General features: G+C 42.7%; 2 protein-coding genes and 1 non-coding gene across 7 annotated transcripts in view; all 3 read left to right on the top strand.

Moving 5' to 3' along the window:
• Nucleotides 1-247: 247 nt before the first annotated feature.
• On the top strand, nt 248-320 carry TRNAR-CCU (transfer RNA arginine (anticodon CCU)). The gene has a single exon. It is a non-coding gene; the product is annotated as a tRNA-Arg (tRNA).
• A 476-nt stretch (nt 321-796) lies between these two features.
• FMC1 (formation of mitochondrial complex V assembly factor 1 homolog) lies at nt 797-1317 on the top strand. Its single transcript, XM_040062001.1, has 2 exons — nt 797-971; nt 1063-1317. Exons 1-2 carry the CDS (start codon nt 843-845, stop codon nt 1255-1257), a joined length of 324 nt encoding a protein of 107 aa, XP_039917935.1. The 5' UTR covers nt 797-842; the 3' UTR covers nt 1258-1317.
• A 4206-nt stretch (nt 1318-5523) lies between these two features.
• Nucleotides 5524-18370, top strand: part of LUC7L2 (LUC7 like 2, pre-mRNA splicing factor) — a 34212-nt gene continuing 21365 nt past the window's right edge. For 2 of the 5 annotated variants that reach the window (XM_040061998.2, XM_058420207.1), the window contains exons 1-2: nt 5738-5874; nt 16200-16294. In XM_040061998.2, the coding sequence (XP_039917932.1) occupies nt 5814-5874; nt 16200-16294 (156 nt within the window). In that variant the 5' untranslated portion in view covers nt 5738-5813. Of the gene's footprint in view, nt 5875-14413; nt 14485-15683; nt 15770-16199; nt 16295-18370 lie in introns of those variants that run through there. The other 3 variants (XM_040062000.2, XM_040061997.2, XM_040061999.2) reach the window with 3 other exon arrangements.

The following is an 18370-nucleotide window of genomic DNA, read 5'->3' as shown; positions in this document are numbered from 1 at the left end:
GTGTGCAAGGACCAGCGTTTTGAAACTGCCAAAGGTGCGGTGTGGAAGGGAGCACTTCCCTGTGGGAACACCGCGTTGATCCGAGATGCGGCCTCCCACCGCCATTGAGCGACCACGACCCCGCTTGGCCCCGGCTCCCAGGGGAGCGGGCGGCACCGCTGCCCAATCACCGGCCTCAGGCATGCTCCATAAAAGGGGGCGGAGTCAGAAAAAAAAGTAAGCGCACGGAAACCACCCTTCCGCGGCAGCCCCAGTGGCCTAATGGATAAGGCATTGGCCTCCTAAGCCAGGGATTGTGGGTTCGAGTCCCATCTGGGGTGAACCTTTTTTTTTTAATTATTGTTGTTGTTTGTTTGTTTTGGTTTGTTGTGTTGTGTTGTTTTGTTCTCGAGCCGCTCTCCTTTCCGGACGCGTGTGAGCCGCCGGTTGCCTCGAGTCTGCGGCTCCTGGGCTTCTTCTTAGGCGTCCGCTCTTGGCTCCAGTGGGACCCGAAGCTGTTTTTAAACCGCAGACGAGAAACTCACGGGGACGTGCCGGCGGCCCGACTCGGTTTCCCGCCGTATGATGCGCCTCTCGGAGAGCTCCCGGTGCTCCCGCTCCGTTACCACAGGCCGGCGACGAGGCGCAGGGCCGAGCGCGAGGTGTGCAGCGGACACGCCGCGGCCTCGCCGCTCCCCACCTCCGGCGCCTGACCAGCGCCGATTGCAATGACGGGGGAGGGCGGCAGAGAGTAGGGGGAGGCGATCGTTCTCTCGGCACTCGACTGCCTGCACTGCCGGGGCGCGAGAGCGAGGCCCGGCGGCGGTGCTCGACTGGCCGGCGCGCCCGCGCGGGGTCAGAAGATGGCGGCGCTGGGAGCCCCGCTGCGCACTCTGCGCGCGCTCCTGCGCGAGCTGCGCCACGCCGCTGGCCGTTCCTATCGCGACAGTCCCGCCTATCGCCACGTGCTCGCGGCCTTCCGGGCGCACCGGGTACGCGCGACCTTCCCCTACCCACCCCTGCCTGGGGAGCCCCCGGGTCTCGGCGAGGCCTCGGGGCCGCCCTGACCGCCGCTGCCCGCAGGTAACCAGCGAGAAGCTGTGCCGGGCCCAGCAGGAGCTGCATTTCCAGGCCACCACCTACCTGTGCCTGCTCCGCAGCGTCCGGGAGCACGAGGCCCTGCACCGCGAGTACCACGGCAGGGGCGAGCGCTCGCCCCAGGAGGTCGCCGGACTGGTGGGCTTCAGACTGCCTCAGCAGCCGGGAGGGAAGAGCTGAGACGGGACTGCCGTCTTCAATATTTCCTCCTCAATAAATAAATATCTAGAGCCACTGGAATGGGCTGGGTTCTCTAGCGGGTGCCTTTTGTCGGTTTTAGGTTATGGTGTGAAAGCAGTAACTACATGCAAGCACCCCCCTCTCCCTTTATCAGGCTTCCCAGACGCCCATCCTGTCCTTGTGTTATAAATGAAAAACGCTCCAATTTATTAATTGAAGGAAATTTATTAAAAAAGGTCCAAATAGAATTTTAGAGAGCAACGACAAAAAAACACTATCAAAAAAGAAATAAAGGGGTCAGTGCTGAGCCCGGGTATCGGCGCTGGGTGAGACACAGGTTTGCCCGCTGCAGCAGAGGGTCTCCTGTGCTCCACACCGACTGTCCTGTCTGAGCGATTTTTATACGTTTTTTTTTTCGCCTGAGGCCGAGTCCCTTTTCTTCTGTTTTGGACTACACGTATTCATGAGGAGTTCTTTCTCTGTGGCAAGTTGAACTAAACATGTCCGGAGAGTGATGAGCACCCATGATCGTGTTCCTGGAATCTGGCATTGAGATGTATCTCTCTGATGGCCCTGGTTAACTCAGTCTCCGGATATTTATCACATATTCATCACCCGGGCGTTCCTGGGACCACCTTGATGGACAATCCATCTCTGAGCTGGCTACACTTATTTTATTGTAAATGAAGTCCTCCCTCCTTTGTCCAGGTGGTTTTGACATTGTTGCAGTCTCTGGCTTGTGAGTTTTAAAGCTTATAAGAGTATATTTTAACAGTACATAAAAATATATGACAATTTTATTTGCACAAATTATCATATACACATATAACACTTGTGAATGTGTGTTATGACGGACACCCTTCTACGGGTTGACAGAGACGTTGTTTGTAGTGGAAAAACATGTCAGCCTTCACTGCTGAACTGCTTGTCTCAGGAGTTGCAGTCAGGGTTTCATGGTTCCTCCGCATGTTTCAAAAGTGGTAGGTGAGAGAATTTGTCCGGTGTTTATGGACGCGTTTTCCAGCCATATTCTGTGTATATGGAATTTCCTACTCTCCCAAGAAAAAAGGTCTCTCCTGTGGAGCATCTGTGGATTCTGGCAAGCACTGCAGTAGTACAAACCTCTTCCTTCTTAAAGATTTTGTTGTTGTCTTTCCATGACGGTGAGTGAGCAGTAGCAATTCAGAGAGATAAATTCTTAATGATTTACATGTTTCTCAGTGTCCCTGAGAAGTCGACTGTGACTGCCAGCTTTCTGTGCTGCCCTCACCCACTGAATCTCAGCAGAGTTGAAGGGAACTGACTGTAGCCAGTCACATGAGATACACAAACGGGGCTGCATTTTCTCACTCATCTCACAAGTCTGGAACAGCAAGTTTCTTATTATAAAAGAAGGTCTTGAGTTGTTGCTGTTCACAGAAGAGTGTTGAATTGTATGCAAGGTACAGTGTGAGGTTTACTTGGGGATGTAATAAATATGATAGACCAAATTCTATAAATCAAAATTTTAGAATTTTATTGAGAGACAAAATGACAGTCTCTGAAAGCCACAATTAAAAGGACAGTGTCGAGCCCAGGGTCAGCGCTGGGTGAATGCGGTAACACACTCAGTCAGTATGTCACCCCCCAAGTTCACATTTCTGGTTTGGAGCTGTCTCTTTTTGTACACTGGATCGCTGAGAGAAACTCGGGACTCCGAGGTTCCCTCTTCCGAGGCAGCCTCATTAGATATTCATGTTCGGGTTCTGGTGTTTTGAATGGATTTGCCCGGGAAGACAATGTCCTTGATTGTTGTGTCCAGGTGCTATGTAGAGATGTTAATGTCGGGAGGAGACGGATGAGATATCGATGTGATGTAATCATTTGGTTCTCCGGGTTCTCCATCTCCCTCTTCCGTTGTCTTTGTTCTCCTTTTAACGATTCCCGGCAGAGGTATCCTCGTGTCCCTTTTCGTGTAATTCTTAGCATAGTTTCTTGTGTCCCTCCTGTGTAATTTCTGGCAAAAGAAATTCCTTGTACCCCTCTCCGTGCAGCTTTCGTCTCAGTTAACCCTTAGTATACTTGATTAGAAATAAAACTTGTATTTATAGGGGGTGAATTACATCTTATATCTTTTAACATGAATTAACTTTAGGACATATATCACAGGGAGAAGCTTGAAGCAACTATTGAGAAAAGAGTGTGTTGAGGTTTTTTTACTGCCAGGGGAAACAAAGTGTTATGTCAGAAGAATGTTGCAAGTAGAATTAGTTCATCTAAGTCTACTTCCTTCCTCTGTGTTTAAAACTTGGGGGTGGTTTAATCCCCACAGTATAGTGGATAGGCACAACAGATCCTAAAACTGGGGGTATTTGGACTGCTTAGGAAAGGCAAGGAGATGTGAACTACAAGTTTTAGGGTTCTGTTGACCAAAATTCCAGTTTGCAAGTCTTACAGTGTCTCACTAGTTAAACAGTACTTGTTTTTTTGGTTTGTTGTTTTTTTTTTTTTAAAGTGTTGATATAACGAGTGGTAAAGTATCAACCTATTTCCAGCTCAGTAGATTGGAGTTGTGGGATGTCACCATACACTGAGAATGACTGTGACACACTGCTTGTTCTGGATTATTTAATGAAAACTGCTGCATTCTATAGTATATTGCTTGAGAAGGGAAATTAAAAAAAAAAAACAAACAAAAAAAAAAACAACCCACTCATAATTTTGCCAGACACAGATGCTCTTTAAAGAGTAGAAGGAGCTAAAGTGTGTATGGTGTTGGTGTAAATAGTCACTAAAATTTCTCAATTTCCCCTAAGCATACCAAGGTACTAAACAGACAATTCTAGCATGCATTGATATCTCTTCCATTTACTTCCCCTTCAGTCTAAAGGGATGACTAATGTGAAAAACGCTAATCACTGGGTTTTAAAATTTTGAAAGTTTAATAGTAAATAAGATGGTTATAAAAATAGAATTAGAGTAAAAAATTGAACAATTAGGGTTAGGACAATACGAGACAATAAAAACAAAGTTACAGATGTCTGGGTGCCTTCCCGAGCAAAAAAGCTCCGGAGAAGGACCCCTGTTAACAAAGGATTATCTCTTAAAAGCAATCGCCTGTTGAATATTCATACATTACATACATGATGCATAAATTCCATTCAAACAAAGAATTGTCTCTGGTTAGTATCACTTTTTTCCTTTAATCTCTATGGCGTCTTCAGGACTGAGCAAGGCAGGAGAAGTTGGTTTCTTCTGATAAGGAAGTAGTAGGTTCTTTTTTTCTCTGAAAGATTTACATTTTCCTGTGGTTGGTATATAAAAACTACATTTTAACTACAAAACTACATTTACCATACTATCAAAGTATTAATACAACATTAACCATCAATACAACATAGTACATATAGTAAATATCTTGCGCAGAGCCATATAATATGCACTTTTCACACTAACAAATTTAGATTTTAAAGAAAAAGCCAGGATATAGTCTAATTAGCTGAAGGGCGCTGGGTAGAGAATCTTTTCCTGAAGGTGTTACAGAAGAGCATCTTCTCTGCAAATCCTTCTGAAATACAGATAATTAGGGTGAGGGGGTTAATATTAGGGGAGGTTGTATGTTGCCTTTTTTCACTCGTATGGAGCTTAACCTTGAACACGACAACGCTTGAGGACGATTAGAAGTGGTATTTGTGACGGGTTTTGGGCACTAGATGGCAACACGACGGTTGACAAAGGGAGAGTCACAAAATGCAGGCATTAGAATGGGTAAAAATCGTGATTTTATTTTACTTTCTTTTTTTTTTTTTTTTTAATGGATCTTGGTGCCCTGTAAGTTGAATTATCAACCACACATGGCGGTAGCCTCAGTTTTAAGGGAGGTTTTCCTCCCTTAAGCGGGGTATTACAGTAACTTGTTTCACCACGACTGCACCCGGCACTGGAGAGATGCAGGGGCCGTTGCAGCGGTGCGGCGTCAATCCAAGAGGGAATTATCCCCAAACGGAACCTGTCCTCACGCCGCGCTCCCGGGGTCGCTCAACAGCCCGGCCCCACCCGGCGCCGCCGCTGACCCGGAGATCGTGACGCCACAGCGGCCACGCGGGCCTTCCTGGCCAATCAGCACGCCCCAAGGGCCCAGCCTGGCAGCCCAATCAGAGGCGCCCCGCCGCGGTGCGTCACCGGCCGAGCGGCGCAGGCCGTGGCCAATGGGCGAGCACCGAGGACGGTCCGCGCTGACGTCACGGAGCGGACGAAGGAGGGCAGGGCGTGTGCGCGCGGGCTTCCGTTCCCGCCGGCGCGCGCGCGTGGTGGGCGCGGGAGGCAGCGGGAGTAAGGGAGCGTGTGGGGACGCGAGGCGGCGGCACCGGGTCCGGCGCGAGGCGAGTTTCCCGCTCCGCGTCCCGCCGAGAAAGCCAGGCGGGGGCAGCGCCCGCTTCCTCCCTCCCCCCGCGGCGGCGCGGGAGCGGCCCCGCCCGTGACGCGAGGGGCAGGGCCGAGCGCCCGCCGCACCTCGGGCCTTGTAGGCCGCTGTCGGCGTGACTCGGCCGGGTCGCGCCGGCCCTCTCGCGCTCAAGATGTCGGCGCAGGCCCAAATGCGCGCCATGCTGGATCAGCTCATGGGCACGTCCCGGGATGGTAAGTGCGCCCCGGCCGTGGCGGAGCGGGGAGGAGGGCGCGGAACCGCCGCAACCCCGGAGGTCACGGCGGTGCCAGGCGGGCCGGGCGGTGTTCGCCGTGATTAGTAGGCCCGAGGCCTTTCCCCGCACCCCCCGCGGGGCGGGGCTGCCGGGACCGTCGGCCGTGGCGTGCGGGGAGCCAGGCACCGCCTCCACCCGCGGAGCTGCCGGCGCCTGCTACTGTCCAAGTGGCCGCGCCGGCGGTCCTGCGGCTACTGGAGATCCTCTCCTGGCGGTGTCCGCGGCGCGCAGCCTTCCCGCGCGGTCGCCGTAGAAGGGCTCACAAGCTTGCGAGATTCTGATCATCGAGGGGAGAACACAGCGAACCAAAAAATCCCCCCAAGCCAACAGCCCCTTCAGTAGAGCAGGGTGGGGTTTTGTGTCGTTATACGTTTGTCTAAATTCTGGCCCAAACCATCGTGTCAGTCAGCAGGCGGGTATGGCTGTTGCTTTCTAAAAGGCAATGTGGGATTGACCCAAGCGGACAAACTCTTTTAAAAACGAGCCCTAAGCAGCCAAGTAAAATCTTAACATCTGGAGGCAGTCATACCCAGAGGCGTTGTACAGTCAGGTTTCAGATCGCTCTGCGATCACACAGTGAAGAGTATTGCTGTGTAAAGATTCCCGCAGTTTATGTCGGGGTGCGTGGTGATGAGCTTGAAAGTCTGAACCGGTACTCACCCATAAATCCAGATAGCTGGGAAGGCTGCTAGAAAAGAGCAATTCCAGTTATGCTGTGCAGTTCTTAACTTTCAAGAGAATACTGCACCCGAGGGTAGGCAGCAGTTAAAGGTAATTTAAATGTTCTGCATGTGCTACTCATACTCAGTTTACTCACTCTTGCAGATGTGTTAGTTTGTTGAAGCTTCGTGCGTGTTGAATTAACGGTTACCTGTTTCCCCATGCATCGAGTAGGTTGTGAGAAGTGTATGTCCTTATCGTCTCTTGGTACTGGGTTAATGTGTTATGACAGCTTTTTTTAATATAATCCAGAATTTCGAATAAATGTAACTGGTTTACACATACTCCTTGTATCGTGAGTGCTTTCTGCTGAGTTCTAAATTATTGCTCTGCAAAGATTGTCTTCCAAAGTCTGTTTAGTCAGTTGTCATCATACAGGGTCTAATTTGGGGTGGTTTTGTCTTGCTCCAGAAGATTTTCCAATACTACCTGTTGTGACTGTTTATGTCTCTCTAAGTGCTTGGTAAGGTAACATTGTGCTTATGATACTCAAGTCTTCCTAGTGTTGGCACCTAGATTGCTGTCTCAGTGCTAAGCCTAAGACTACACAGAAGGTTTAAGGGGAGTGGAAGAGCTGTTTCAGTTTCTGAAGGTATTTTCTGTTGGATGGTGGGAGTGTGATTTACTTGAGAGAGCTGCCCAGAAATGTTAAGTGACTAATGTCTAAACCAGGAAAAGCCATTTCAGGCTGTATTTTCTCTGGCTTTGTAAGAAGGCAGTTATTGTATTGATTATTGTATTCCCCCCACTTCCTGCTCACCCTGTAATTTCTAAACCGCATGTGCTGAGCCATTCAGAAACTTAACTGTCCAGAAAGGAAGCATTTAAACAAAATGGGCAGGATGGGGAAGGATAAGGAGAAAAGACCATTTGCAAAACTGGCTTCCATGATTGATTTGGGATATCTGCGTAACATCTTTCTAGTTAAAACCAAAGAGAAGTTCAGTGACGCTGGAGCATTATTTAAACTGAATTGTACATAGGGATTGAAAATTAACCTTTTTTTTTTTTTTTTTTTTTTTTTAAGAGCTGATACTTAATAAATCCAAGACCAAGCTCAAGGTCATTGAAATATTGCTAACCTTGAGAATAGTGGGGGTTGGGTTAATTAGGTTTTTTTTTTTAATATTCCTGTTACCTTTGACAAATAGTCTATTTATGTTAACATGCAAATTGCAGCTTTTCATCAGAATGTGCCAATTTTTTAATTTCTTGGTAGATCAGAACTTTCATTTCACCACTTGTCCTCATTGCCTTTGATTTTGCTCTGCCTGGCAGCACAATAGAGCTTAAAATAGAGTTTCTGAAAAAAGAATCTTTCTTGGGCAATGTTTTTGTTTTTTATTGTTCAGTATTACCAAATTGCTTTCTACACTTTACAAAGTCTGGTAGGTTGTTTTTTTTAAGAAGCCTAGACTATGAAGGCTTAAAAATATTACATATTTTAGGAAAGGTAGATCAAACATTTGATCTCTTCAGTGGAAACAGAAAAAACTCAGAGGTAAATTTTAATCCAGTGGCCATGCCTGAATAGATGTAGGGGTTTTTTTTGTTTGGAGTTTTTTCCCCTTTTAGGCAATAGTATCATTTTTAGAAAATATGAACATGCTCTGAAAATGGTTTTGAAAATTCCACAGTGAGATGCTCAAACGTGATTTTAGGACATGAGCTGTAGGCTTTAATCTGGGGGGGGGACGATGACAACAATGTGCACACTCATTATACTTGGTGCCCCTAGAGCCAGAATGGAAAAGCCTGGAAGATGGAGTGACTAAGTGATTTTATGCATTTGCTGTTAAGCTTCAAGAACACCTAGAAAGCACAGTTCTGGATGGGTCATAGTGATTAAAAAAAAAATACTCAGTAATCTGTAAGAATATTAATGAAAAATAATCTGTGTTAGAGAGAAGTCTTCTCATGTCAAACAGGGCTGCCCAGCATGCAGCCAGCTAAAAAGCAGGTGTGCTGCTCCGGGCCTGCCCCTGGCTGTACCCTTTCCCAGAGGGCCCCTGTGCTTATGGGCAGGGACAACTGAGAGCTTTCGAACTTCTTTAGCAGCCTCCTTCCTCCCTGGGCTGAGTTTGGGCCGCAGGATAGATGCACTTGCAGTCACATGGCATTGCTGTCTGGCTGGTACTTGCCGGGATATAGGGCTTGGCAGCTGCTCAGCCCAGTGCCCCCTGCTCTATGCCTGCCTTTGCTCATGTGACGAATGCCTGGCAGAAAGTGAAACTGAGGGGACTTGGCAGATGCCTCTCAGGACTTTCAGTTAGTTGCAGGTCTTAGAATACATCTGGGTCATCTGAAAGGCAATTGTATTGGTGATGTCAATACAAGTAAATGTCTGAATAGCAGGAGTGGTTCTTTTACACACCTGGGAAAACATTTATTAGTTATTATTTAGAAGAAAGTGAGTTTTTAAAAATGCATTGTATATTACCTTGGTTAACCTTCTCTTGCACATTTCTCTGACAAGTGGAAAGCTGAATTGGATGTGGACTGTGCCAAAATTAAAGAAAAAAAATTTAAAAGTGCCTTTGATTTTGGTGCTAGTAAAAAGCTGGTTGTTTTTAATATAGTCATGACTGCAGGCTGAAAAAACATCTCTGAAATGGCATTTCAGGTACTGATAATCTGCCATACCTAGAGAGGCTTTAAATATAAATTACTGAATACATAATATGGGTTTTCCAAATATTGAGAAATAAGTAGTGCTGAAAACCAGGTGCTAATCTTATGTACTTTTGTAGGAATGTTTTTGTTTCGTTGGTTGTTGGTTTTGGGTTAGGTTTCTTTGGGTTTGGGGGGGGGGTTGGGTTGGGTTGGTTTTGTTTGTTTGGGTTTGTTTTGTTTTTTATTGATAACACTTCAACTAAAGGAGTTTTTATTCCATATGCCACTAGTTAAAAGGTTAGTTCTAGGTGAAATTTTTGTTGTTGACCAGAGCTGCTGGAACTCGTCATTTAAGAGTACATGGCACATGTACATGTCATACATGTATGACTTCTATTTTTTTAAATACTGCTGTTCAACTGTAAAATTGAGTAAACTTTTTAAATAGTACACTTAGGTAAACCTTGCTTTTGCCATCCCTGTTGTCCTGAAAACAGGAGTGAACCTTACTGTGGGAAGACAGATACAGATAGTGTTAAAGGCAATCTTACCCCCCATACATTGCAGCTGTGTTCATTATCGAAGAGTGGCAACAGCCTTGCCCTCACAGCTATGGGTGTGATAAAAGAGTGAATTAGGTGGGAGAGGAGTCAGTTGGAGTCTGCTGGCAGTGCTGTGAGAAGGAAGGGGCAGGAGGTCGTGCAAGGGACAGACAGGGTTAGGTGGCCATGCCAGGGACAGGAAGGAGTGAGCTAGAAATGCAGGAGGAAGGTAGAAGAAGGAGAGAAAGACCAGAGCTGTGTGGAGCAACTTATGGGACTGCAACATAGAAAAGGTATGAAAGACTTTTAGGTAACAAGGTACTGATGCTTGGAGCCCCCTGAGGTTTTTAAAGGAGCACTCTTCAGTGCTGTGGCCGTCTGACAGTGACACCATACAGATAAGATTGTAACTGTAGGAAATTGAGTCATTTACAAATTGAATGAAATGTTAGCAATTGATATTAGTATCCCCAGGATGGGGGTTTTTTTCCCAGAATATAGTTTAAATGGGCAAAGATTGATAAGTTTTCTGTAAAAGGCCTGATGGTAAAGATCCCTTTTTATCTTGAACCAGCTTATCTTGCCCAAGTGTTTCATTTTCCATCAGGTCGGTTACCTGCTCTGCCTTGCTGCAGGAGAGAGTGCTGTAGTCGGCCTGAGGAATTGGTTGGAAGCAGAGGGTGAAGCAGGGTCATTACTTGTGACAGTAGTGCAGACACAGCCGATCCCAGTGGCCCTGGAGCCACGCATCTTGAAACTGCTAAGACTTGATTGTTGCAAAGAAATGTGGCACTGGTTTGTGTTTTTCAGATAATTGCCACTACTTCAAAATCAGACTGCAGTCTGGAAATATGAAAAGCTAGCAAAGTTAATTGGATTTTCTTAAGAGACAGGTGAATTTGTGCGTGCTTCTGAGACTTACATGTGGTCATGAAAAGATTCTCCCAAGCATCCTAACAAATACTATGCTATGGGACTAGCAGAAAAATCTCTGGAGCCTTTAGACAGAAGCCGTAGGTATGAAGTGTCAGTCAGTACCTCTTTTTGCTTCACCTGCTAGTTTTTTGAGCTGAGCTGTTGTGTTTGAAGTCTTTAACTCAGTTCTTCAGTTTTTACTGGCAAGCACACTTTTCTTGTTGTAGATCATCATCTTCTGCTTTTGAAGCTTAAAATACCCTTTTTGCACCTGTTTACATCATGACTGTTTTTTCTAGGTTATGCTTCAGTTATCCTTAGTAGTGGTTAGTAATGTGTGTTTTCTGTCCTTGTTGTTTGGAAGGAATTGAAATGACACTCCTGTGCTTATTTTAAACACTCTGTGTTTGGTGGCACACTTTATATGGTAACAGTGGTGTAATCTGGAACTTGTAACCCATTTTTTAATTTCTTTGTTTTATTATAGGATTATTGAAGAATTTCTGTGTACTTAACAATGGGTGGAGGGTTGATGTTGGTATTTGCAGGGTTAGGTAGATTTTGGTTTCCACTTTGCTTCACACTTGGAGATAGAATGTGGTACGTGTGTTTAAACTTTGATAGATTGTTGTTGAGGGTTTTGTAGCCATTTGGGTAGCTTCAGGCTGAGAGCCAGGATAAGGAGCCAGGAGCCTCTTTCAAGAGCCCTGCTTTCAAATACAGAGCAGCAGCAAAGGCAGAGAAAAATATTTCATGTATTGAATTTCTCCCCAAAATGTTGAACTGAAATCAGCTCAGAAATCTGAAAGTAGTCACAACATGCCAACTTCATGAAAAGGTGCTTTGTTTATCAATCAGGAGTGATCAGGTTTTAAGAGCAGTGACTGTTTAATGACTTGTCTGTATTTTCTGGCTTTGTTATAAAGTTCTGATAGTTTAAACCTTAAAAATTATGGAAACAGTGAAGGACTTGCAGAATTATTCTCTACCTTGGATGCTGTCTAAAATGGCATATATGAAGAAGCAAATGGGTGTATTCATACCTCAGGGGAAACTATTCTGATATTTGTTCCACTTGTAAGGCATTAACTAAAGGATGGTTTCATTATATTCTGCATTCATAAGTGTTGCTTCAGTCATGGTGTTAAACAGAAGCAGTCCTGGTTAGAAATATGTATTATTCTAAAAGTGTTAGGGTCAGGACATGTCCAGTGTTAGTGACAAGAGTATCAGAATTAGCTGGCCATTCACTGTGTAGCAGAAACAGGATCTTCTGTGGCTGCTTAAGCCTCCATTAAATACTGGTGTTGGATACTGGTTAGACAGGGCTTGCTTTGCAGGTGGACTTTGATACATAGTTTTTAAATGCATACTCCACCCAGTTAGTATTTCTTGAATAAAGCTGTTAGAGTCCCTTGCCAACATGTTGGGACTCCTGCTTCAGAAATTTGAGTGGGAAGTTATCCATTTTTTTGTCAATGTATTCAGGAAGTCAGCAGCATGAAAATGAAAATTCGTGTTGTTTCCTTTGCATGGATTGCACCGCTGGTTCACAATTAGTGGTTACAGTTGGATTATAAAGGGTAATTCTCATCTGTGCTTTGGGATTGTTGACAGTAGTGTATTAGAGTACACAAGAATAGTAAGAGATGCTGGATCAAAGAAATCGTTGTAAGCATGTTACTATGCTTAGCATTGTTGATGCATGCGTGTTTGTTTTGCTGGTTTGTGATTAAAGTATACTGAACAGGAATGACATTGTGGTGGCTTGTTTGATTAGAGTTGGGAGTTCAAAGTGAATTGTGTAGTGTAAGCCCACATTGTAAGCTTAACCTCTGGATGTTCCTTAATCCACAGTATGCACTGGTCTTGAATATTGATGTTAATTTTGTAGTCAGTATGTTTTTTACAAAGCAGAAAATTCCCTTTAGAAAGTTTACATTACTGTAATAATCTCTTGAATATTTGTGTATCTTTGAATATTGTATCTTGAATATTTCTGTAACTGTGTGCAGTTTCTATGTGTTTGTAAAGATATGAAATTTGCAAATATAGAAGTTTCCTTGGTGTTTCGCTTTTTTTTTTTTCAGTTCTGTTTCAAAGTTCTTCATTTACAAGGAAGGTAATCTCTTAGAGAAACATGGTTTGGGACAGGTACTTTAAGTAAAACTAAAGCTGATGCTTCTTGGGGAAAATTTGATTTATCTTTTCTCCATATAAATTTTATCAACTATATAATTTTTCTTTTAGTGGAAAAAAATCTAACTGGAAATACAGGGATGGCTTACAGTAATAGATGTTGACTCCTGTAATGCCTTGGTAAATTAATTTCATTTCTTTACTGAGCATGAGTCTTAAAGATCAAGTAGTTGAATATTCTGCTATTCTTCAGAGGCAGGGTTAAATAAACTGCTATTCTGAGCTAATTTAATTATTTACCTATTAAAATAGATTTTGTAATAAGGTCTGAAATATCAGTGATAGTGTCCTCTTTATAAATTTCCAAGGATACTTATAAAACTTAGGTGACTGCAGTTACTTGTTGCCTAGGTATATTATTTCCTTATTACAGAATATATAATGCTTTTTTTGGATGCTCATTATTTAGATTTAGCATTCACTTGGTTTTTTGGCTATACAAAGAAGGTATCAACTTCCCTACAGTTTGACAAGCAGGAGTAGCACCTTGGTTACCTGCTGTACTGCGGAAATCCTTGGCTTAAGAACACATCTGTTTGTGTTGTTTTAGTTCTTAGAAGGCATCTGCATAAATCTCATTTACTGTAGGCAGAATGTCAGATGCATAGTGGATTCATAGATTTTATTCTTCCCTCCCCCCCAGCAACCCATGTAGATCCCAGACCATCACCCACTCAGGATGATTCATCTATAGGTTAGCAGCAGAATAAATCTTCTGTCTTTGCCAAGGAATGTGCAGTACTTAGGAATATTGGAGCTCACCAATTTCATGAATAAATAGAATCATTTTCTTCTGAGGCTATCAGACTTGCAAATGAGCTGTCAGAGTGACACAAAATAGAATGTGGTATATGACACCTGTTTCCTTCTGAAACAGTATATATTAAAAAAACCCAAATGTATAAAATTACTTTTTGTAGAAAAGAAAATGTAAATACCCCAATCATATTTGTCAAGGAACCTTTCTAAAAGTTTTTTAAATGCTTGAATAAAGGCACGGTGGAGGTAGAATAAAGGTTTAAAATACAAATACGTAAAGTATCCTTGAGGCCGTTGTTGATCAGTTTCTGCCATTCCCCCCGCCAATGCTGTCCTTGGGTTGGTAATTGTGATTATGAAAAAAGTGACAAAATAAAAAGTGGAAAAAGACTGTATTTCAGCTGTAGTGTCAGTACCTAGTTGTGGTAGAGGTGTGAAAAAAGCTACTTGGAAGTAATGTCTGTGAAAATACTATTTGCCAACTTTACCTCAGGAACCAGAGTCTTTCACCAATTTTCTGGTCTTGGTAACTCCTTAACTCCTGATAGGTTAGTGCTATTAGACCATCAGCTGTGGGGGTTTTTCTAAATATTTTACTTTGTTGATGTGTCTTTATGTAGAAAAATCTTTACAGTCAACATGTATTTCTAGATGCTGTGTTAAAATTGCTGGCAGAGTCTATTATTCTATACAAACTGAACAATCTGGCCCCTTGTTTTATTTATAAAGGTTCAATGTATCTTTGCCTGCCTACATCAATCTGCAAGGGAGTGTCAGAAAGGCCCCGCATTCGCCGAGCCGTGAGTTATCAATAACTTTTCAGATGTGTTAATGAATGTGGAACAAACGCAGTTATGTGTTTAAAAAAAATAAAAATCCACCTCCTAGAAAGGGGAAAAAAAAATCAGAACTCTTTACTGCAGTAGCAGGCATGATTGTAAAGGGATTACTCTAAATTTTTAGTAGTGTAAGTATAACCAAGCAGTAGGGTTGCCCTCTAGAAAACCTATTGCTGAACTGCTTTGAAGCTCTTTGGTGTGTGGGTTACAGGTTTTACCTGTTTAATCCAACAGGTAAATTAAGCATGTGTTGTTTATGAAAGCTTTTATTTACTTAATAATCTGAAACATGGCCCATCTGAAAATGTTATATATTAGCATCCTATATGCAGAATGGATATTTAAGAATCTGATTATGTGATAGTAAGGAAGGTTTGACTTAAAATATACAGGGTTTTTTTATTCCTCTCTGTTGTGGTTAACCTCAGTAATGAATATGGCTCCTTGAATTGTTCAGGAGATTCAAATCTAAAAGTTTAGAGTTTCAAATCATGAAGCCATAAAAAACCTTTAATAACTGCAAAATGTATCTACACTCTTTAAAATATTTGATGGATGAAATGTAAGAGGCTGCTATCTGAGCTCACTGTATGTTAGTTTTTTTGCCAGCAGCCTTTCTTGCTTCAGTAATTCACCAGTAGGTTTTCAATGGTAAGAGATAGCAAATTACATTAAAAAAAAATCAACAATAACAAAAAAACCAAACAAAAAGGCTGTATCCTTAGAGAGATTAAGGTGTTTTATCATGCCTGTTTCTTTCTCAACAAGAAGAGTCATTGCGGTGATCTCTCTTCTGAATTTCAGTGACAATTATGTTATGATTTGAAGGGAAACATGTTCAGCCCTCATCCCCAGAATACCAGCTGGTTACTTTGTTCTGAAGACTTCAGGTCTTACTCCAAGAAGGGGTTAATTTACCTTGCAGTTGGACCTCAGTGTCTGGGCAGGTTGATGCTTCTGCTGACGCAGGAGCTGCAACCTGCCACAATGAAGATATAATTAAGATGTTCCAGCCCAACAAACAGCATGTAGAAGCAAAAAGAAAAAAGGTTTATCATATGGAGATATGCAAATAAATACCTCTAAAATATTTTGCGTATAGGCTTTGCCTATATGTTTGACTGATTTTTTTTTTTTCAGGTTTGTAAGCATTTAAAATCATTCTTCTGCCAACTCTTTATACTGCTCCCATCAGATGTTAAAGGGTGCATTGCATCCAAGAGCAAAATCATAAAATGAGTATCAGGTGGGATTTGGTGAAGACTCATGTGTATCATTTTATGTTTATGAGGCTGCTTTGATATGCTAATTCTTGCATAGAAATACATCACTATTTTTTGTAAAGTCTGAACAGAGCATTATATAGCTCACTTAACAAATGCTATTGTATCAAAGTGTTTTTAAGCTAATACTGACTTGCTGGTTTCAAGCACTTTTCCTGCTGCATTTTTGAAGAGGAAGTGTGAGAGGATTTTTAACTAGCATTATAGAGCATTAAAACACACATTTGTGGTTTTGGTGTTACTTGACAAAGAAGCGTAGAGTGTTTTTGAGTTCTAGTTTCCATAGAACTTCAGTATGTGACAGGGCAGTGTTAATGCTTTGCATGTAACCTGCAGAACATGTCCGACTGCCACAGGTTTCTGACCTGGAACGTGCTGATTTCTATATTGCAGGTGACACAACGCGTCAGCGAATCAAATTCAGTGATGACCGAGTGTGCAAGAGCCACCTTCTCAACTGCTGCCCTCATGATGTGCTCTCTGGAACTGTATGTAGCTGAATCTTGTGTTTTATTTAGATAAGTGGAGAAATTGAATTATATTTATTCTTTGTAGTAATTCCTTAAATTTCACAGTTTTCAGCAACTATCTAGCACTCTCCGGTAGTTCAGAGGAACTTTTGTAAGCAGCTAATCTATGAGTTCTGAACTTAAATTGTAGAATTCTCCTGTTCTATATGCTAATTATTACTTAAATGTCATGGTTTACTATAACGTGAAAAGCCACATAACATTATGTACATGAATTGTGCTATAGCAAAGTGGCCTTACAGTGGTACAGTTGCAAGTAATAGAAAGAAAAAAAAAAAATACTGTATTTATAATGAAGTTACTATCTTAAATATGTTGTAGTGGGAAAGTATTCCACAGATGTATTTGTATAGAGAAGTACAAAAATTTTTCTCTCTTCAGAAATATTTTAATATTATATTATAAATTATAAAATATATTATAATATATATTATATTTTAATATAATTTAAATATTTTAAAATATTGTAAGTTTAATTAACTAAATTTCTGAAAGTTGAGTTACATTTATTATGTTAGTGACGCTTGCTGTACAATATCCATTTACTGTGCCATAAATTCTAAAGCAATTTTTAAATATCCATTTGTGACATATTAGTAACTTGTTTGACTTGGACTTTTGCGTGCTCTGTAGTAGGCATTCTATTACCTGGTGTCATGGGTTAGTACAGTTTGGTTTTTTAGTTACAGAAGAATGTAGAATAATTCTCCAGGTCAGGACCTGGGAATTGCTTTAGAAAAGACAGGGACCTATCAGAGGGTTAGTTGGAATATTGGCATCTGTTCTAACCACTGAAATTTTTGGCTACGACTTTGGGAAGTACCATAGAAAACCCCTTGATTTCCTGTAGGTGGGTCTTCTTTTTTCCTTTGGCCCGAGAGAGACAGGTAACATCGAGCTGGGCCTGCTGCTCCCCCCTTTTGGGGAGGAGCTGGCCTGAGGCCTGGCTGGATTTCATGGGCTCTCGGGAAGGGGGCGGGGTGGGGGGAAGGAGAGGTTGGTGTTTTACAACAACTACTTTCTCTAAACTTCCCTGGAGCAGAGAGAGATCTCTGCTGCGCCCCTAATGAGAGTTATGGGCACCATTTGGGCTGAGGCCACCCCGATTTACACCGAGGGGTGGGCCGAAAAGGCATTTATGATCTTGCCTGGAGTCTTTTTGTGATTCCGGACAGCCTGAGTGCTCCGATCTTTGATGTTTCTGTGAGTTCTTCCTCCCTCACCAGCTCAAACCATGAGCCACAGAGGGAGAGACAAAGACTCTGAGCAGATTTAACTCTTTCTTAGCAACATGAAACTTCCAGAGCTTGGCCCTTCTCTGAGAGAGTAAGAAAGGACAGAGTGAGCATAAAGAACAACAGCGTGAAGTCAGTAGAGCAAGAGTGAAAAGACTGTTGGGACAGAGGGTTGAAGAGTTAATTGTTCTATTCTTACTTGAGCCATGGAAATGAACTCTGTATTTAGATCATTCCTTTAAATCATGGGAAAGATATGCATTTGAGGAGATGATTGTTTTAATTTGTGTGTAGATTTGAGCAAAGGTGTTTGTGATGAACTAAGTAGTATTAATCCTCTAAGATGCTTGAACAGAGATAAAGATGAGAAGCCCCCTGCGCCAGTGAAGAAGTGAGAAGATATCTCTGTACCTTGAGGTGAAGAACCCTTTTAGAGTTACTCATCTTTAAAAAGTGACACCCCAGTATGCAAAAGTCTAAGACCCATGACCCATAAGCAGCTTAGGAGACTGCTGATGGGAGGGGTCACAAAGGCAGGTTTCTCCGGGCGGTTGTTTTTGTGATGGTTTAAAACCCACAAGAGAACTGTTCTAAGTTGTCAGTGGGATCCATGACTCTAAGAAATACTCTTCCCCTAAAATATTAATGAAAGACTATTGTCAGATAGTGAAACTGACTAAAAATTACAGGTCTTGTCTCTTTACATTTTGTAAGAAGGTGAAGAGTTTGTAAGGGGAAGGAAGAGTGTTTTTGAAGTTTCATTCTGTTTTTGTTTTTTTCCAACATTTTTTCTATTCTT

The sequence above is a fragment of the Hirundo rustica genome, chromosome 4 (genome assembly GCF_015227805.2).
Source record: "Hirundo rustica isolate bHirRus1 chromosome 4, bHirRus1.pri.v3, whole genome shotgun sequence".
Lineage (NCBI taxonomy): Eukaryota > Metazoa > Chordata > Aves > Passeriformes > Hirundinidae > Hirundo > Hirundo rustica.
This window is presented reverse-complemented; position numbering and strand designations above follow the sequence as displayed.